Raw genomic sequence first — 22,806 nt, 5'->3', positions numbered from 1 at the left:
ATTTGGTAATTGGTGTAAATAAATATGTGAAAAAATGCATTTTTATGAGCACAACAGGTTGTACACCAGCAACAGCATGTGACATCTCACAGCAGGGAAGTCTTTTATCGACATCTGCTTTTACAAACCCCGTTTCCATATGAGTTGGGAAATTGTGTTGGATGTAAATATAAACGGAATACAATGATTTGCAAATCATTTTCAACCCATATTCAGTTGAATATGCTACAACGACAACATATTTGATGTTCAAACTGATAAACATTTTTTCTTAATGCAAATAATCATTAACTTTAGAATTTGATGCCAGCAACACGTGACAAAGAAGTTAGGAAAGGTGGCAATAAATACTGATAAAGTTGAGGAATGCTCATCAAACACTTAATTTGGAACATCCCACAGGTGAACAGGCAAATTGGGAACAGGTGGGTGCCATGATTGGGTATAAAAGTAGATTCCATGAAATGCTCAGTCATTCACAAACAAGGATGGGGCGAGGGTCACCACTTTGTCAACAAATGCGTGAGCAAATTGTTGAACAGTTTAAGAAAAACCTTTCTCAACCAGCTATTGCAAGGAATTTAGGGATTTCACCATCTACGGTCCGTAATATCATCAAAGGGTTCAGAGAAGATGGAGAAATCACTGATTGTAAGCAGCTAAGCCCGTGACCTTCGATCCCTCAGGCTGTACTGCATCACCAAGCGACATCAGTGTGTAAAGGATATCACCACATGGGCTCAGGAACACTTCAGAAACCCACTGTCAGTAACTACAGTTGGTCGCTACATCTGTAAGTGCAAGTTAAAACTCTCCTATGCAAGGCGAAAACCATTTATCAACAACTCCCAGAAACGCCGTCGGCTTCGCTGGGCCTGAGCTCATCTAAGAGGGACTGATACAAAGTGGAAAAGTGTTCTGTGGTCTGACAAGTCCACATTTCAAATTGTTTTTGGAAACTGTGGACGTCGTGTCCTCCGGACCAAAGAGGAAAAGAACCATCCGGATTGTTATAGGCGCAAAGTTGAAAAGCCAGCATCTGTGATGGTATGGGGGGGTATTAGTGCCCAAGGCATGGGTAACTTACACATCTGTGAGGGCACCACTAATGCTGAAAGGTACATACAGGTTTTGGAGCAAAATATGTTGCCATCCAAGCAACGTTCCCCTGGACGCCCCTGCTTATTTCAGCAAGACAATGCCAAGCCACGTGTTACATCAACGTGGCTTCATACTAAAGAATGCAGGTACTAGACTTGCCTGCCTGTAGTCCAGACCTGTCTCCCATTGAAAATGTGCGGCGCATTATGAAGCCTAAAATACCACAACGGAGACCCCCAAACTGTTGAACAACTTAAGCTGTACATCAAGCAAGAATGGGAAAGAATTCCACCTGAGAAGCTTAAAAAATGTGTCTCCTCAGTTCCCAAACGTTTACTGAGTGTTGTTAAAAGGAAAGGCCATGTAACACAGTGGTGACCATGCCCTTTCCCCAACTACTTTGGCACGTGTTGCAGCCATGAAATTCTAAGTTAATTATTATTTGCAAAAAAAAAATAAAGTTTATGAGTTTGAACATCAAATATCTTGTCTTTGTTGTGCATTCAATTGAATTTGGGTTGAAAAGGATTTGCAAATAATTGTATTACGTTTATATTTACATCTAACACAATTTCCCAACTCATGGAAACAGGGTTTGTAAGTCGTAAACAAGTCAACTATGTTTGCAGTGCAATGCAGTTGTTGTGTCATCTTCTTGTAAACCACACATCCATCACTGTGTTTCTGGAAATAATATTATTTATTTTTATTTTTCAGACTTTTTAAATGGTATATCATATCAAATATAGCATATACATCAATTAGCATGTTGCATTTAAGCAAGGAGTGTTTTGATGAAATGAGGTCAGACAGCGACCAGAGACCTGTCAGTGGATGCCCTTTTGCTTCAGAGCAACTTTATGGATTATTATATTACTTCAATGTTTCAATTTTTTAAGTGGATGTGGATTACTGGATTGCTAGGAGGACAAATACAGCATGCTGAATTCTCTCTCGACCGTTAATACTACGTTCACACTGCCTGCAGGGAATGATGCCAAACTCCAATTTTTGTGTTAAATCCAACCTTTTTATGTCGTCGTTCACATTATCAAAAACATATGTGACTTTTATGTATGTCGAATGTGAAGGCAATGTGAAGTGACATGCGTGTGCAAAAAACATGACATCAGTTCCAAAATGGCACCAGTGAAAGTCCAAATAAATGCTGACTCTGACGATATTGTACAAGTAACGTCTTGTGAGTAATGTAGCGTCGAGACAGGGATGGCTTCACTTTTCATTTTGACTCCTACTAATACCAACTCAGTCAAAACAGCGAGAATTTAAGTGTGATTTTTTTATTTATTTAAACTGCCATTGCTCAAAAAATAATAATGAAAAAAAAACAATGTTGTTAGGAATTATTGACCAATTACTTCACATCAAATATTCCACTTTTTTCACATTTTTTTTAGGGAAAAATGTTGCATGTTTTGTGTTTTTGCCATAAAAACAGCGTTTTCTGTTAGAAAAAGGGCATAAGACATAACAAAAAATAGACTTTATATCAACAGATATTTTACGGTAAGTTGATCTCGAGATTTAAAAATACATATATGACTCTTTTTTTAATTTTTATGACTGAGACCCTTCTGGTTTCCATAGACCAAACCCGAGGGGAACCCTAAAAGTTAAAAAAGATATATTGTATATATTATAATGATTTTGAAAATGACAAATATCAAAATTCTTTGATTTTTTCAGTGTGCGGCCCTCAGTGGAAAAAGTTAGGACACCCAAATCAATTTGCTTTAGAAAATGTTGACTCTGGTTGAATACAATTCTTGGCAAATTGCCAGGAGTGACACCGACTAGAATTGTTTACTTCCGTGAGCAGCGTGTGTGCAGTTCAGGGACCAATTGTTCACATTAGAAATCACTTTTTTTTGTAATGTGATTAAACCATAAATCGTAATGAGCCATCATAACCTAGAGTTTGAACTTCCATCCATCCATCCATTTTCTACCGCTTATTCCCTTTTGGGGTCGCGGGGGGCGCTGGAGCCTATCTCAGCTACAATCGGGCGGAAGGCGGGGTACACCCTGGACAAGTCGCCACCTCATCGCAGGGCCAACACAGATAGACAGACAACATTCACACTCACATCCACACACTAGGGCCAATTTAGTGTTGCCAATCAACTTATCCCCAGGTGCATGTCTTTGGAGGTGGGAGGAAGCCGGAGTACCCGGAGGGAACCCACGCAGTCACGGGGAGAACATGCAAACTCCACACAGAAAGATCCCGAGCCCGGGATTGAACCCAAGACTACTCAGGACCTTCGTATTGTGAGGGAGATGCACTAACCCCTCTGCCACCGTGACGCCCCATGAGTTTGAACTTATGATAAAAAAAAAAAACGCCACAGATGGTTGTCATCTTGCACAGATGTGAATCTGGCCTATTCGCCTGTCCTTGCCTAAGCACAACAATAGAATGACCCATGTCTCAGTATTTCTTCTAAGGTCTACATTTCCTTCCTGTCTCAGTATTTCTTCTAAGGTCTACGTTTCCTTCCTGTCTCAGTATTTCTTCTAAGGTCTACGTTTCCTTCCTGTCTCAGTATTTCTTCTAAGGTCTACGTTTCCTTCCTGTCTCAGTATTTCTTCTAAGGTCTACGTTTCCTTCCTGTCTCAGTATTTCTTCTAAGGTCTACGTTCCTTCCTGTCTCAGTATTTTTTCTAAGGTGTACACGTTTCCTTCCTGTCTCAGTATTTCTTCTAAGGTCTACGTTTGCTTCCTGTCTCAGTATTAATTCTAAGGTGTACACGTTTCCTTCCTGTCAGAGCGGAACAGATGGCCAGTGTTCAGAGTTCCCAAAAGGTCATTGGTGGCGATCGAGCGGATTTTTGGCGGTTGCGAGGCCAGCGTTCTTTAAAGCGAAAAGACCTGCGGAAGAACTGCGAATATGTTGCCTCACAGACTCTGGCCACACGCTTTCCATCGTATGAACGTGTGGTCCTCCGAGAGGGTGAGTAGAAATCCAAACATTACACATCTGCTGGTGGTCATAGGCGGGGGGCATGCATGTGACATCATCAAGTAAGTCATCATGAAATAGTCAAATAAACATTATCCATATATGTTTTAAAAACACTCTTCTTCTTCATTATTAAGGTAAACATGTCATCTTTTTCTCATTACATGACGGCTTTCACTCGATCTATTTTTGATAGATTTTTGTTAAGGGCCATAAAAAACACTTGCGTTTAGTGGGTGGCCCGCGCATCATCCTTTGGACAGCCCACATGACCAAAACCAGTGCAATTTTTTTTGTCGTGTCATCTCCACCTCTTTTTAAGATGGAGTGTTTGTCATGCCTCCCTCCCCCTCTTTAAGATGAAGTTTTTGTCATGCCCCCCCTTCTTTAAGATGAAGTTTTTGTCATGCCCCCCCTTCTTTAAGATGTAGTTTTTGTCATGCTCCCGCTGGATTGAAATATAATTGAGAAGCGAATAATGTTTATTCATCTACAAAACCCAAAACCAGTGAAGTTGGCACGTTGTGTAAAACGTAAATAAAAACAGAATACAATGATTTGCAATTACTTTTCAACCTATATTCAATTGAATAGACTGCAAAGACAAGATACTTAACGTTCGAACTGGAAAACGTTATTTTTTGCAAATATTAGCTCATTTGAAATTTGATGCCTGCAACATGTTTCAAAAATGCTGGCACAAGTGGCAAAAAAGACTGAGACAGTTGAGGAATGCTCATTAAACACTTATTTGGAACATCCCACAGGTGAACAGGCTTAATTGGGAACAGGTGAGGGCCATGATTGGGTATAAAAGCAGCTTTCATGAAATGCTCAGTCAATCACAAACAAGGATGGGGCGAGGGTCACCACTTTGTGAACAAATGCGTGAGCAAATTGTTTAAGAACAACATTTCTCAACCAGCTATTGCAAGGAATTTAGGTATTTCATCATCTACGGTCCTTAATATCATCAAATGGTTCAGAGAATCTGGAGAAATCACTCCACGTAAGCAGCAAGGCTGAAAACCAACATTGAATGCCCGTGACCTTCGATCCCTCAGGCGGTACTGCATCAAAAACCAACATCAGTGTGTAAAGGATATCACCACATGGGCTCAGGAACACTTCAGAAAACCACTGTCAGTAACTACAGTTCGTCGCTACATCTGTAAGTGCAAGTTAGAACTCTACTATGCAAAGCCAAAGCCATTTATCAACAACACCCAGAAACTCCGCCGGCTTCGCTGGGCCCAAGCTCATCTAAGATGGACTAATGCAAGGTGGAAAAGTGTTCTGTGGTCTGACGTCGTGTCCTCCGGAACAAAGAGGAAAAGGATCATCCGGATTGTTATAGGCACAAAGCTCAAAATCCAGCATCTGTGGTGGTATAGGAGTGTATTAGTGGCCAAGGCATGGGTAACTTACACATCTGTGAAAGCACCATTAATGCTGAAAGGTACATACAGGTTTTGGAGCAACATATGTTGCCATCCAAACAACGTTATTATGGACGCCCCTGCTTATTTCAGCAAGACAATGCCAAGCCAGCGTGGCTTCATAGTAAAAGAGTGCGGGTACTAGACTGGCCTGCCTGTAATCCAGACCTGTCTCCCATTGAAAGTGTGAGGCGCATTATGAAGCCTAAAATACCACAACGGAGACCCCGGACTGTTGAACTCAACAACTTAAGCTGTACATCAAGCAAGAGTGGGAAATAATTCCACCTGAAAAGCTTCAAAAATTGGTCTCCTCAGTTCCCAAACATTTACTGAGTGTTGTTATGCCCCTGTACCAACTTTTTTGCAATGTGTTGCTGCCATTAAATTCTAAGTTAATGATTATTTGTAAAAAAGAATTACGTTTCTCAGTTCAAACATTAATTATCTTGTCTTCACAGTTTATTCAATTGAATATAAGTTGAAAAGGATTTGCAAATCATTGTATTCTGTTTATTTACGAACTACACAACGTGCCAACTTCACTGGTTTTGGGTTTTGTATGTGTACAAACTGTGACTGATTTGCTGGCACCAGCACCTACATGCCACCTAGCTGAAGACTTTCTGTATTTTTTTTTAACAATCGTTAGCATTCTAATATTAGCATGCTAGCTTTTTTGCTACTTTTGCAGGTATACCTCAGCGCCAAATATTTTGTTACTTGCCAAATGATACCTGTTAGTATGATAACATTAGTTTGCTAGCTTTTTTTTTTAGCTAATTTTGTAGGTATGCTGTACACCTCAGTCATATTTTGTTAGCATTCTAATATTAGCAGGTATACACCTCAGCGTCAAATATTTTGTTACTTGACTAATAATACCTGTAAGCATGCTAATGTTTGTCTGCTAGCTTTTTTTCTTAGCTAATTTTGTAGGTATACTCCTCATTCATATTTTGGTACTTGATGCATGCTAATGTTAGCAGGTTAGCATTTTAAACAAAATTTTCCAATACACACCTCAGAGTTAAATATTTTTGGTACTTGTCGCATGTAACTGTTAGCATTTTAGCATGCTAACATTAGCATGCTAGATTTTTTTTTTAGCTCATTTTACAGGTATATGCCTCAGTGTCATATATTTTGGTATTTCACTAATGCTAACTTTAAGCATGTTATTATTAGTATGTTAACATAGTACTGTTAGCATGCTAGCTTTTTTTTTAGCTCATTTTGCCCATATTTTTTGTTACTGCTCATATTTTTTGTAACTGTTAGCATATCAGTTTGGCTTTGGCTCTCTAGCATGCAGATTACAATTTTCCGCCAAAATTGGATTTTCCAGTTCTTTTAAAAAAATCTATAAAATGTACTGGTTTTGAAGGTGAAAACTACCAAAATGGACCTTGCATCCTTTGATTTGTCAATCTGTGGCCTGTAGTGGAACATTTTGGGCACACCTGATTTAGTGGAAGGTGAAAGCACAATTTCCTCATTACCTGGATTCATACGCATGCACAGATGCACGTCTTGCTGTGAAGGCAAACCACAAATGTGTACCAATATTCATATATGTTAAGTGTACACTGTGTCTTGTGTCATTGTAGCTGGTTTCCGACGTCCTGTGGTGCTGTTTGGTCCCATAGCTGATGCTGCCAATGACAAACTGGCGTCTGAGATGCCCAACTTGTTTGTTATTGCTAGTGAGTATTTGTCTAAGCATCTTAAGAAACGACATTACACTCCCCAGTAGGGTTGTACGGTATACCGGTACTAGTATAGTACCGCAGTACTAATGAATCAAAAACGGTATTATACTCTGTTTGAAAAGTACCGGTTCTCCATTTTATTTTATTTATTTTTTTTACATGCATGACGGCGCGTCGTCACGTCGTGACATTGCTGGTATTACGAGCAGAGTTCGGCAGCGCACACACACAGAGTACTTACAAGCAGACAGTGGGTGGACAGAAAAGGGAGAACGGATGCATTTTGGTCTAAAAACTAAAGATAAAAGATGAAGTTATAACACTGAAACACCCTCAGGAAGAGGTGCTTTAAAACATGGCTAGCTAGCTAGCAGCTAACATCCATCCGCAGTCGACAGTGTTTTAGCTACTTTTAAGTCACTAATCCTCGCCTCCATGGCGACAAATAAAGTATCTTTCTTACAAGTTCATTATCACTGGAGTATGAGGAATAACTAAAAATGCTTCACTACACACCGTAGGAGGATACAATAGCTCACCGGCGTTACTGCTAATGACGTTGTTCCTGAATGTAAACAAACGCCACGGGTGGATCTACACCTGACATCCAATGTAATGATACCAAGTACAAGAGCGTATCTAGTCAAGCGTATCTAGTCTACAATGATTACATCGATATATTTTATCGTCACAAAATCTTTTTTCTTTTCTTTCTTTTCTTTTTTCCTTTTTTTTAAATTCATATTATGTTTATAAACTTGGGAAATACGTCCCTGGACACATGAGGACTTTGAATATGACCAATGTATGATCCTGTAACTACTTGGTATCGGATCGATACCTACATTTGTGGTATTATTCAAAACTAATGTAAAGTATCAAACAACAGAAGAATAAGTGATTATTACATTTTAACAGAAGTGTAGAAAGAACATGTTAAAACAGAAAATAACCAGATATTAACCGTAAATAAACAAGTGGATTAATAATTCATTTTTACAGTGTGTCCATCATAATGTTGACAAAATAATAGAATGATAAATGACACAATATGTTATTGCATATGTCAGCAGACTAATTAGGAGCCTTTGTTTGTTTACTTACTACTAAAAGAAAAGTTGTCTAGTATGTTCACTATTTTATTTAAGGACTAAATAGTGATAACAAACATATGTTTAATGTACCCTGAGATTTTTTGTTAAAATAAAGCCAATAATGACATTTTTTTTGTGGTCGCCTTTATTTACCCAACACAGAACCTCAAGGTACTGTGTTGGGCCCATTATTATTCACTATTTACATAAATAATCTTGGACAGAATATTTCGAATTCAACTTTGCATTTCTACGTTGATGATTCTGTCATATACTGCACAGCACCCACTCTTGCTGAGGCCTTGAAATATCTACAACATGCATTTTTCATCAGTGTGTGAATGTGTGTGTGTGAATGTGGAAAATAGTGTCAAAGCACTTTGAGTTACTTAAAAGAAAAAAAAAGTTAGAAAAGCGCTATACAAGTACGACCCATTTACCATTTACCATTTGACAGAGTACAAGAACAACTTTGCTATCTTCAACTGGTTTTAAATGCAGAGAAAACAAGTGTATGTTCTTTACCACATCAAAAACTAAGATCAGCACTGTGTGAGAACATTTTAACAAGAAATGGGCAACAAATTGTGTTCGTATCTTCTTTTAAATATTTAGGATTTTTAATTGATGACCACTTGAGTTTTAAGAAGCATATTATGTATGTTGTAAAAAAAACTGAAACTTTTACTGGGATTTTATTATAGAAACAAGTCTTGCTTTTCTTTTACTGTGAAACAGAAATTGGTGGAAACAACCTTTTCACTTGTTATTGACTATGGAGATGTGTTGTACATGAATGCTACTGCTGGTTGTCTCCACAAGCTGGATAGTGTGTACCACGGGGCACTGAGATTCATCACCAACTGCGCTCTCCTTACTCACCATTGTGTGTTATACTCAATGGTTAACTAGACATCTTTATGTGCTCGACGCCTCAATCATTGGTATGTGTTCATCTACAAAACCATTCTGGGTATCACTCCATCTTATCTGTCTCGTCTTTTAACATTATTTCTGCAATTTGTCATCCCCAAAGTAAAAACTGAACTGGGCAAGAAAGCATTTAGGTTTTCAGCACCGAAGGCTTGGAATAACCTACAATTGGATCTTCAACTTCAAACCCTTGTTACATTAAATGAGTTTAAAGCTTCTGTGAAAGGATTGCAGTATACCTCGTCTGTATGCACATGTGTTATGTGAGCAAGTTTTAATGTTGTAAATTTGATGTTTCATGTGTTTACTGTTTTTAATGTAACCTTGCTGCTGCCCTCTTGGCCAGGTCTCTCTTGCAAAAGAGATCTTTGATCTCAATGGGATTTTACCTGGTTAAAATAAAGGTTAAATAAAAATAAAACATTAAGAAAAGTATCGTAATACCTGTTGGTACCGGTATCGGTACCCTACTCCCTATTGGATCACATGATCCTGAAAAAATAAATAAATTGTCATTATTTTCATGTTAGAGACGGAACCGAAAGATGCTGGCTCAGAGAAGTCCTCAGGTGTGGTTCGCCTCAACACTATTCGGCAAATTATTGAGCAGGTAAAGTATATTATGCACATCTTTTATAAAAAAATACCTCTTTATTTCCTAATATTTCCTCTTCAGTCGAATAATCAGTCTCAACAGAATTTATCAGGCTTTTTTTGGGATTGTTGACACCTAAAATGTCAGCATGTTATTTTATGAATTTCTTATCATTGTTTGAAGTGTTCTTTGTAACTTTAAAACCCCAAAAGCACAGGAATTGAACTTATCGCACAAAATAAGCTTTATTGCGTAGTTTGCCAAACTAATATTGGCATTTCACTCATTGGTTTATACCACATGGTGTTGTCCAAATCCCATATTTTGTCATTTAATTGTAGTAAGGCCTGTCAAAATCAAAATGTCTTATCTCAGTGTCCCTCATGCGCCACAGGATAAACACGCCCTGCTTGATGTAACGCCCAGAGCAGTGGACACCCTGAACTACACCCAGTGGTATCCCATCGTCATCTTCTTCAATCCAGACAGCAAGCATGGCATCAAGGCCATGAGACAAAGAATCATTCCAAACTCCAACCGTAGTGCCCGCAAGTTATATGAGCAAGCCATCAAGCTGAGGAAAAGCTGTTGTCACTTATTCACAGGTGAGTGACTGATGCTTGTCCATAATTATTGTATTTTATTCATCCTGCATGCTAACAGTTAGTTATCAACGTATATGACTCTGGGGTAAACTGTTGCAAAATTTGCCATAACAGTTAGCATGGTAGTGTTAGCAATGCATGCCATAATGCTTAAGTCAGCATGCTAACTGTTAGCATGTGTCACGTACCAAGAACAAATTTTGAATGGGCACAATACAAACTACTACATATCCCACATTTCTCAACGGATTTGAGCGGTTCCAAAGTCCAAATGCTGATTGGTTTTTGTTAGTCAACCCCTAGCATGTTAAAGCTTAGTTTTTAAACAAATTTTAAACTTTTTTGGATATTTTCGCAGCCGTACATCTTACAATAATATGCTGCGCTCTATTTACCTCACAGAAGGTAGGAGCTGGGAATGAGGTCACAGCTGCGTTAGGACAGTGGCTGGCCGTGCGTTTCCCACCTACGCCTTCAGTGATGTCCAACTTCAATGACTACCTCTCAAAATACCATAATTGATGTCACCACATGACCATTGCTGGAGAAATACTATACAGGAACACATTTACGTCCTACTGAGCATTGAACCACCTCAACAGTGTACAAAACGGGTTATTTTCTGGCGCATTTAAAAATCTAATCAAATTCATCAGCAATTAAAACATGTCTTATGTGGTACTGTCAAAATTAAAATTGCAAAAAACATATTAAAAGTGAAAAAATCAAATATTTGAACTCACAATTTGTAGTACCCATTCAACGCCGTATAAACCAGTGGTACCCCTCGTCGTCAGCTTATTCGAGTGGAAATGGCGAGCATTTCCCCATTTCATCGACAGAGCAGCTGTCACAAGATGTAGTTTCTCTTTGAATATCCTTCTTGAAAATGGCCGTGCAAATATATATCTGCCACCTAATCAACGTTTTGTTCTACTTCTCTGCTATCCCAGTATGGCTACGGCGCAACACTTCCTGCTTCCTGCTGAATTGAAACTTGTGAATGGATACTCACTTTGAATTGACAATTGAGTATCCAATCACAATCTCGTTAACATCAGGCTACCTAGAGAGGCTACTGTCAACAACTTGTGATCTGATTGGCTATCGCAACTGTCTATCAACTGTATGTGTTCTCAAATTCATCCGCTAACGGTCCCGGTGAGTATCCAATCACAGGTCGCGTAAATGTCACGTTCAACGTGAGGCCATCTAGAAGGCCTTACAAACAACAACCCGTGATCTGATTGGCTATTGCAATTATCTATCACCTGTATGTCCCCGTTCACTTACAGCGCAAAGACATTGTTGCTCAAGCGCTTTGAGTACCTTGAAGGTAGAAAAGCGCTATACAAGTACAACCCATTTATTTATCATTTATTGTTGATTCTGAAGGCCCTGGGCAGATTTGGTACAGCATGGCAACATAAGCTAGCTGAATTCGGATTGGATAGAACTCAAACTAAAAACAACAGCACTGGAAGGAGCATAATATGACATGAAGAGAATATGAATACTTTTAGATATTTAAGGAAAGTAAATTAAAAACAATTTTTATCTTTAATTATGATAATGATTTCTGGGTATGTCAGGCCAGCAGAGAAGGCCTTGCTGGCCCTGACGGCACACCACTGGGTGCTGAGCGTTCCAGTTACAAGGTCAAAAATCAAGATGGCCACATCCACGAAAAATATTCTTGCGCTTGCCTTGTATGAATATAAACAACTTTTGGGGAAATATGCACTCTTTTTGCAACAACACGGTGGTTGAAGAGGATGTTGCTTGAGATGTAGAACCACAAGAGACAAATACAGTCTACACTACAGTAACATTACAATACATAAACGTCCAACAACACATTGTATATTGCTGCTTTAGTGCAACAAAAACTAATCAAAAGTGCTAATAACAGATAATATGAAAGCTTATATTATTGTTTACATTCAGAGTAGCCATCTTTAAAGCCAACTCGGGGGTGGTGAGAACGCTCCAACCTTGACGGGCGTTCCAGTTGAAATTCTGACTTCCCAATACAAATACAAATAGAACGCACCATTATAACTTGGTACGCGACACATGCTCACTGTTAGTGTGCTAATGCTAGCATGCTAACCTTTTGCCGTCGTATACCTCAGAGTCACATAACTTGGTACGTGACTAACTGTTATACTGACAGTTAGCATGTGTCACATACCAAGTAATATGACTCCAAGGTGAAATTAGCTAAAAAGAGTTAACATGCTAATGTTTGCATAGTAGCATGCTAAAGGTGAATCTAAAACTGGGTAGTGTTGCATTTCATTCTTCCTGACTGCAAAAAGCGGCGCCTCAAGCACTAGATATCTTTTGTATGTGCAGGTGGAGTAGCTAGCTCCACCAACCAAGTACTTTCATGACCTGTAATGTTGACCCAAGGATATGTCCACTTTCTGGGCCAGTTGACATCTGTCCTCCCTGAGGGCCTATTGCTTGACTGCAGTCAGGAAAGATGAACTAAAATGAAAGTTAGCTATGTAACTCGGGTTCTAAGAATCCTGGATCATCGCCAGAGCGTTCAGTCAATCAGAATGTTGTCCTTGTGAGAAGATTCTGTAGGGACTGATTCTCTGTCCACACCGGAGGAGGCCACCAATCCTAGGGTCACCATGGGTCACAGGTATTGGGTTGTTGGTATACTGCAGCTACTTGACCTGCACATGTTGATATAATGATTGAAGCACCGCCTCTGGGTCATCAGGGTTGAATTCTGAACTTTAGTATTGTCCTGTGCAGCTACCATAGAGCTCAACTCAGCCAATGATGCCTGGTATGGTAGCGTCAAGGACGCCATCAGAGAGCAACAAACACAAGCAGTCTGGGTTTCTGATGGCAAGGTAAACACACACATTTCCTGTTTGAATTTTATGTTCCTTTTGAGGGACAAAGAAGCCAATCAAAGACAGGCAATACTATACTAGTACTGTGTATATATATATATATATATATATATATATGTATATATATATATATATATATATATATATATATATATATATATATACACATACACGGTTCGCAGCTGAGTGTGAAGCGACTGGGATGAGAATCAGCACCTTCAAGTCCGAGTCCATGGTTCTCGCCCGGAAAAGGATGGATTGCCATCTCCAGGTTGCGGAGGAGACCCTGCCCCAAGTGGAGGAGTTCAAGTACCTCGGAGTCTTGTTCACGAGTGAAGGAAGAGTGGATCGTGAGATCGACAGGCGGATCGGTGCGGCGTCTTCAGTAATGCGGACGCTGTATCGATCCGTTGTGGTGAAGAAGGAGCTGAGCCGGAAGGCAAAGCTCTCAATTTACCGGTCGATCTACGTTCCCATCCTCACCTATGGTCATAAGCTTTGGGTTATGACCGAAAGGACAAGATCACGGGTACAAGCGGCCGAAATGAGTTTCCTCCGCCGGATTGCGGGGCTCTCCCTCAGAAATAGGGTGAGAAGCTCTGCCATCCGGGGAGAGCTCAAAGTAAAGCCGCTGCTCCTCCACATCGAGAGGAGCTAGATGAGGTGTTTCGGGTACGTCCGACCGGTAGGAGGCCACGGGGAAGACCCAGGACACGTTGGGAAGACTATGTCTCCCGGCTGGCCTGGGAACGCCTCGGGATCCCCCGGGAAGAGCTGGACGAGGTGGCTGGGGAGAGAGAAGTCTGGGCTTCCCTGCTTAGGCTGCTGCCCCCGCGACCCGACCTCGGATAAGCGGAAGAAGATGGATGGATGGGTGGATATAAATATATATGTATATATATATATATATATATATATATATATATATATATATATATATATATATATATATATATATATATATATATATATATATATATACGGTACTAGTATAGTATCGCGGAATCAAAAACTACTATACTCTGTTTGAAAAGTACCGGGTCCCTTTTTTTTTCACGTCATGACATTGCTGCTTTTACGAGCAGAGGAGCATGTTCGGCAGCACACACACGGAGTATTTACAAGCAGACACTGTGTAGACAGAAAAGGGAGAACGGATGCATTTTGGTCTAAAAACTAAAGATAAAGGTGAAGTTACAACACGGAAACGCCCTCAGGAAGAGGTGCTTTAGGACATGGCTAGCTAGCTAGCAGCTAACATCCATCTAGCTACTTCTAAATCACTAATCCTGGCCTCCATGGCGACAAATAAAGTATGTTTTTTACAAGTTCATTATCACTGCAGGACGAGGAATAGCTATACATGCTTCACTACCAGTGTTGGGTTAGTTACTGAAAACCAGTAACTAGTTACAGTTACTAGTTACTTTTTTTCGAAAGTAACTCAGTTACTAACTCAGTTACTTACACCAAAAAGTAATGCGTTACTGTGAAAAGTAACTATTTAGTTACTTATATATATATATATATATATATATATATATATATATATATATATATATATAATTTTTTTTTTTATAATTTTTTTTTTTTTTTTTTTTAAGGCCCCCTTTAATGCCCTTTTAGCCTTCATTTCAGTACTGTTATTGCACTGGAGAATAATACAATCTGTTGATCAACTAGACATGCATTTGCATCACTGAACTCTGCTAAGCAATGTGGTCTACATACAACACACAAAGACAGATATGTTTCAAAGGGCTAATTTGTTTCAGGCCAGAACAAATTGACAAAACTATTTTAATTAGCTGCAACATAACATACATAAGTAACAAACAGCATAATAAAAATATAGCTGTAAACCAAAGAAGGCACACACTACATACACAAAGCCTAACCAGGCGTTTTTTTCTCTCAAGAAATTCTGAAACAAATCATGTCTGAAGCCCAGAACACTCTACGCATTTCCCCAGTTTTAGTTTATAGATAAGGAAAGATTGGCCTGGCCCACTAGCATCCCTCTTTATGTTTGTGAACTTTATAGTCTATACATTTAGAGTGATGTGATAATCAAACACTCTAGAAGTCTAGAATGAAAGAGTATATAAGAGAATTGACAGAGTGTGTGTACCTTCAGTGCGCAGTGCCTCATTAAAATCCAGCCGCTGTTGGAGGTGGAGGTGAAGTGTGTCTCTCTTTACTAGCTTCGTCGAAGCATGTTGCTTTTGTAGCTGTTTCAGCAGATTTGAATTGCTAGGATAGGATCTTTGATCCAAGACACAACTTACATTTAACTAAAATGTTCTTTTCTGTGTGGTCGACAAAAGAAAAGTAGTGAGAATATCTCCATTCGACTTCTGGCGCCGCCATGATGTAAACACAGACACGCTCCCTCCCATACACACACATACACGGCGCGCGCCTCTTTTCCGGTCGCCTCTTCTGCAGTGCTCCAATAAAACACACTCAGATCTTCTCAGTTTCTAGCCGATACTGCGTAGTAACGCATCATGTAGTAACGGTAACTGAGTTACTGAATATAAAAAATAACGCGTTAGATTACTATTTACCGCCGAAAGTAACAGCGTTACAGTAACGTGTTACTTTGTAATGCGTTCGTCCAACACTGTTCACTACACACCGTAGAAGGATACAATAGCTCACCGCTAACAATAAGCTATCACCCATGAATGTAAACAAATGCCTTGGGTGGATCTACACCTGACATCCACTGTAATGATACCAAGTACAAGAGCGTATCTAGTCGATACTACTATGATTACATCGATATTTTTTCCTTGTTAAAAAATGTATATTATGTTTATAAACTCAGGAAATAGGTCCCTGGACACATGAGGACTTTGAATTTGACCAATGTATGATCCTGTAACTACTTGCTATCGGATCGATACCTAAATGTGTGGTATCATCCAAAACTAATGTAAAGTATCAAACAACAGAAGAATAAGTGATTCTTACATTTTAACAAAAATGTAGATAGTCATGTTAAAACAGAAAATAAGCAGATATTAACAGTAAATGAACAAGTAGATAAAAATCTATTTTTACAGTTCATCCCTCATAATGTTGACAAAATAATAGAATGATAAATGACACAATATGTTACTGTGCATACGTCAGCAGACTAAGCCTTTGTTTGCTTACTTACTACTAAAAGACAAGTTGTCTAGCATGTTCACTATTTTATTTAAGGACAAAATTGTTCTTCGATTGCAAAAACAAACATATGTTTAATGTACTGTAAGATGTTTTGTTCAAATAAAGCCAATAATTAAATTTTTTTGTGGTCCCCTTTATTTAGAAAAGTATCGAAAAGTATCAAAATACATTTTGGTACCGGTACTGGTATCGGGACAACGGCTCCCAGGTTGAGAAGCAAATAAGAAGCCAATGTTTTAAACAATTGTTATTATTGATTGTAAAGTATAGAAATACTCAAGTAGAGGTTGTGAAATGTGTCATTTCTGGCCATGTCTTTCTGATCATATATCAATTTGTGTGAGCATGTTTTCCATTGCTTAGAAAGCATGAACACTGTGTGTCTTCCTACTGTGAGCTTCTACACCTTTTCCTCTCTTTCTTTCTTCTTTCTTATTCTGGTGCTATCCGTCTGTCCATCCCTTCTTCCTATACACCCAAGATCCATCATGTGTCTTTTTTAGTTGGAGGAAGTAGAGAGTGATCTGGACTGCCAGGATGCAGAGCGTCTCTCCTTCTTGTCCGCCGACTACCTCAGCATGGACAGCAGACTGACCTCTGACCTGGACGATACTGCGGATGAGACCTACACCGACAATGAGTTGGACACAGAGACCATGCACATCTCTGCTATCAGCCGCTCATCGGAGCCAGTCACAGCTGAGCAGGTAAGTCCATACTTGCCAACCCTCCCGGATTTTCCGGGAGACTCCCGAAATTCAGCGCCTCTCCCGAAAACCTCCCGGGACAAATTTTCTCCCGAAAAACTCCTGAAATTCAGGCGGACTCAGGTCCATGAGGACCTGAGTCCGCTAACCCACAATATAACCAGCATACCTGCCCAATCACGTTATAACTGTAGAATGATGGAGGGCGAGTTCTTGGTTTCTTATGTGGGTTTATTGTTAGGCAGTTTCATTAACGTCCTCCCAGTGCCGCAACAACACACAACAACAGCAGTCACGTTTTTATATACCGTAAAGCAGTTCGTCTGCCGTAAACAGCAATGTTGTGACACTCTTAAACAGGACAATACTGCCATCTAGTGCATTTGATGAAAGCACTTTTGTGCGTGCCATGCATCATCAGAGTTCAGCATGGTTAGAAAAATAGTGACAGAGAATAGAACAAGGATGGACAATTCAACCCTTAACTCAACAATGAGTAGATGAGTGGTATGTGTGTGTATATGTGTAAATAAATGAACACTGAAATTCAAGTATTTATTTTTTATATACCGTATATATATATATATAATAAAATTAATATATATATATACGTATATATATATATATATATATATATATATATATATATATATATATATATATATACATACATATAATAAAATAAATATATATATACGTATATGTATATATATATATATATATATATATATATATATATATATATATATATATATATATATATATATATAGCTAGAATTCACAGAACGTCAAGTATTTGTTATATATATATATATATATATATATATATATATATATATATATGAAATACTTGACTTGGTGAATTCTATCTGTAAATATACTCCTCCCCTTTTAGCCACGCCCCCAACCACGCCCCCCTCCCACCCCGACCACTACCACCCCCCACCTCCCGAAATCGGAGGTCTCAAGGTTGGCAAGTATGGGTAAGTCACACTGACATGTTATTTCATCTGCTGCTGATGTTGTACGGAATGAAGTTGTTGATGGTAAGACATAAATGATGGAGAGGGGCCAAATGGGACAAATGAAAAATTTGTCTGAAATGTCATTAATTAATTATAATTGGAATTAAATACTTACATTCCTAATATGAGAAAAAAAAGAGTTGTATTGTTATGAGAATAAAGTCCTAGTAATATGACAAAAATAGAGAGTTAAAATATTTGATTTCTTAATTTTTTCATGTGTCATTTGTTTTATACAATTATTTCAATTTTGACAGTACCACGTAAGACATGTTTTAGTTAGTTAGTTAGTTTTTTTTAGTTCGTTTATTATTTCTTCGGTCAGTGGTCAACAAAATAAACAAACAGTTTTACATTCATAAATTGACAATTTCACAGACAGAAAGGGTTTAGGCTGAAGTTGAGCACGTATTTCACCTAACTCTATAAATAATCTCAAATACAAGATGTAGTAAAACAAGGGGACATCGGGCTCTGATCTTGAGCTTCATAGAAATGTGAAATTTCCTTTACACAACATATTATAAATACACCATGTACACAACATGAACACTGTTCAAATATATACACAGTAAAGACATAGACAAACAGTTGTGAAATATCCCTGTACACGTGTTTGTTAAATTGCTGACGCGGGTTTATTGAATGTTAAATGCGCCGAAAAATAGACAGTTTTGTACACTGTTGAGGGAATTCAATGGGCAGTAGTGTGCAAGTGTGTTTCTGTATGGTATCTCCAGCCGTGTCCATGTGGTGACATCAATTATGGTATTTTGAGAGGAGAAGGCGGACTAAGTAGGACATCACTGAAGGCCTAGGTGAGAAACGCACAGCCTGCCATATATATATATATATATATATATATATATATATATATATATATATCAGTGGCAGGCTGTATATATACAGTATATACGTATATATATATATATATATCAGTGGCAGGCTGTATATATACAGTATATACGTATATATATATTATATATATATATATATATATATATATATATATATATATATATATATATATATACATATTTATATACATATTTATATATATTTGGGTGTGTGTGTGTGTGTGTGTGTGTATATTCTGATATTAAAAGCGCAACTGTACTGTAGTTATGCTTCTGCTCTTCCATTAAACTCCTATTTTGTATTGATTTTTCTGTTGAATGTGGTGTGGCTGTGTGACCTTCCACTACATGACACGCTCCTTCTCCTTGTGCTTCTCCTTGTGTTGTGCAGATATTACGCAGGTACAGCCCAGAGATCCGCAGTCGTTTGAAAAAAAGCAGCCAGGAAGTTGCCAACAGGTGCAGCCCTCCACCTGTATTCCTGACGGACAGTAAGGTAAGGTGTATTTACGGTGGAAACTTACTTCTGACTTGACCTAAACCAGGGATTGTCAAATTGTGGTATGTCTACCATTAGAGGGGAGATCAAGGGTGATGGGTCAAATGCAGAGAATAATTTTGCCACACCTCGTGTGTGTGACAATCATTGGTACTTTAACTTTAACTTTAACTAGTGACACACTGGCACTATCTAGTGGTACGCCAAAGAATCACCTGATTATGCAACTTGAGGGTTCCAGGTTCGATCTCCGCTTCCGCCATCTTCATCACTGCTGTTGTGTCCTTGGGCAAGACACTTTACCCACCTGCTCCCAGTGCCACCCACACTAGTTTAAATGTGACTTAGATATTGGGGTTCACTATGTAAAGCGCTTTGAAAAGTGCTACATAAATATAATTCTCTTCACTTCAAATATGACCTCTACCTTGTTTTTAATGACTACTTAGGCCCACTACGCTACTGTATTTTAATGTTGGTCATGATGGAGAGCCAAGTGATTTCTGAGGTGGTATGTAACTATTCAGGCAGAGTGATGTAGCAACTGTTGATACGGTAAATCATGATGTAGTAAAACTGAAATATATCGTTTTCTAACTTGCACCAAATCAAATGTGATGGATTCATTTCACTTAGGTTGAGATTTTGTCCATCCATCTTTATGGAAAAGTGTGAATTAAACCCTCTTGACTTGGCAATGATGTTTTCTATTTTGTTCTGTTAGATTTTAGTCACGTAGTTTGTTAGCAATGTAACTTGTGATAAGCTAATGGACTGATCATACCTTGGGTACCGTTCACATTTGAACCAATACAGTACCAATTCCCGGTACCTGGGAATCGATAACGGTTCTCAACAGTACTGATTTTCTGTACTTTTGTGTGTGTTAATACAGATTGTTTTTGATAACATCTTATTTTTTATTGCAACGTTTAAAAATTAGCTGATTATGATAAATGCTGTCCAGTTGTTGTATTTTGTTTTATTATCACATTTCTTAGTCTCATTTGCAGGTATAATATTAAGTTGCAATTACAGTTGCATGTCCAAGACATTAGATGGCAGTAGTGTATAGTTTATGGTGTGTTGGATAGTCAGGTCAGTCTTTGCTAAATATAGTCTTTTGTTGCGCCCTAAAAAGTATTGATACTGTAAGTATTGTACCTATTACGCACCAGCTGTTTGATTGTTACGTGCGTCTTCGTTGTAGTTTTCATTGACACATTTGGAGTTGTTCAAATCGGCATGTAAAATCGCTAATGCTAATCAGTAGCATGTCAACAACAAAGCCAATTTATATTAGCACCAAGCTAGCACATTTTTGTAAAAGTAAAGCCTTGCTTTACTCACATTAGAGCATTTTTTGAGTCAAGTGCTTTGTTGGCATTGAAAATTGCAACATTACCTGAGGTGGTTTGGCTGAGTTCGCTCTCAGTGCTGCTGGAGTGATCATCAAGTGCTGACTTGGCAACCGGGCGTGACATCACCCACAACTCAGGTACTGTAACATGTCACCGTTGGATTTTGTGTCAGTCAGTGTCTAGTAGGACTGACAGGTTTCGGTCGGTGCCTAGTGATACCGCTCTTTTCCTGGAGAAGAATGCTAGCCCACTAATTGCTAGCTAGCATATTAATTGCTAGCTAGCTTAAACGCTAACATCTAAACTTGGATAAACACATAACTGTCTGGGCAAGTACATTGAACCTATAGACTGTGCTCTCTTAGAACAGAGCGATAAATATGAAGATTTATTATTCAACAAAGCGATACAAAATATCAACAACACTGCTTTGTGTGATCACAAAAATGAAAAATATATTAAAACATTTTAAAAACAGAAAAAATATCTTCAGCCATTACCAGATTCTCATTATTATGTGGACAATAAAGCAATATATTAAAACACTAAAAAAAATATTTAATGTTAAGTGTGTCTCTGTTGTTTATTTATCAGGTATTTATTCTAATGAAATAGTGTTTAAAAGATTCTATGTGTGTAGAAATAATGTGTTTCTTTCACATAACCATAATAATTCTGGTCACAATGTCCATTATGTGAAATGTTTATATCGTTACATCCCGAGTGTCAGTATTTGTGTAGAGTTAGAACTGTTTTATGTATTGCTTTTCATATATTTCTATTTAGGTTATTGCCTATAGTATTTGTATAACAATGCATTATTTATGAATTTAAATTTTTCTAAAAGTTTGTCAGATGAATCACACTTTTGAATTGTAATTAATCCAAATTAATTCCAGTACATTTTTTGCTTGCATAATATGAATTAAAATAAACAAATATTTTGACACAAAAACAATTATATTGTACTTTTTCATTTATGATTTTTTTTTTTTTTTTGTGATTTATTATTTTTTCTTATTCATTTACTTTTATTTATTATTAATGTTATTTTATTATTTGCTCATTTTGTATTGGGCAGATGAATAGTGAAAAAAAATATTTTTTTTAAAGTAAAGTTGCAGCCCTGCTACTAATATTTATACAGTTTTCACAGATCATGCCAGTAAGAAAGTTCTTCCCTACTCTGCTTAGGTAAAGCTATCTCTGAAGGAGGAGTCAATACTTTTGTCTGGCTCCGAAGTCCCACACCAACATCGTCAACATCAACCCGCACCTCAAAGCTCTGGCCAAAACTACGATTCCCCTTCCAGCAGTAGTCCTGCTAGCAGCAATAACGACCCTCCTCCACCAATCCCACGCTCCACTCACTCCTCTGGCCCTCCGCCGCCGCCGCCGCCTCCACCTGCCCTCCTCAACTCCTTTGGAAAACCTCAGACTCTGGGAGCTGCCAAACCTCATTGGGCGACCAAGCCTATCATCAGGACTATGGTGGAGAAGGCAGTTCCCTCGTCTGCGCCCAGTGAGACCTGTTGGCAGCGAGAAGAGGCAACACAAGACAGTAAAACGGAGGATCCATCCATGAAGTCTTTCATGGGAAAAGTCCAGGCCTTGGAGAAGATGGATCACTTTGCCAGGGCCCATAGGATGCTCCAACTGCAAGAAGCCCACAATGCCAGGGTGGGTTTTAATACGACAACTTCTACTTGGACCCAGGTCTAACTACATTTCTGAAGTAGGATTATTATTAATATATCAAATATTTTCATTTTTGGAGCATACAAAAACTGAGTAAGACTTTCTAAACAACTTTTTTTTAACATAATTAGTAGGAGTGC

General features: G+C 38.4%; 1 protein-coding gene across 2 annotated transcripts in view; it reads left to right on the top strand.

Annotated features, from left to right (window-relative positions):
• The window catches only part of tjp2b (tight junction protein 2b (zona occludens 2)), a 173,611-nt gene that overhangs the window by 126,857 nt on the left and 23,948 nt on the right, over nucleotides 1–22,806 (top strand). For both annotated transcript variants that reach the window (XM_061986585.2, XM_061986586.2), the window contains exons 14-21: nucleotides 3,892–4,076; nucleotides 7,135–7,230; nucleotides 9,794–9,873; nucleotides 10,253–10,463; nucleotides 13,236–13,336; nucleotides 17,023–17,226; nucleotides 19,500–19,604; nucleotides 22,163–22,648. In XM_061986585.2, the coding sequence (XP_061842569.1) occupies nucleotides 3,892–4,076; nucleotides 7,135–7,230; nucleotides 9,794–9,873; nucleotides 10,253–10,463; nucleotides 13,236–13,336; nucleotides 17,023–17,226; nucleotides 19,500–19,604; nucleotides 22,163–22,648 (1,468 nt within the window). The remainder of the gene's footprint in view (nucleotides 1–3,891; nucleotides 4,077–7,134; nucleotides 7,231–9,793; nucleotides 9,874–10,252; nucleotides 10,464–13,235; nucleotides 13,337–17,022; nucleotides 17,227–19,499; nucleotides 19,605–22,162; nucleotides 22,649–22,806) is intronic.

Source organism: Nerophis lumbriciformis, linkage group LG12 (genome assembly GCF_033978685.3).
Source record: "Nerophis lumbriciformis linkage group LG12, RoL_Nlum_v2.1, whole genome shotgun sequence".
Lineage (NCBI taxonomy): Eukaryota > Metazoa > Chordata > Actinopteri > Syngnathiformes > Syngnathidae > Nerophis > Nerophis lumbriciformis.
The sequence above is the reverse complement of the archived record's forward strand: the minus strand, read 5'-3'. Positions and strand labels throughout refer to the sequence as shown.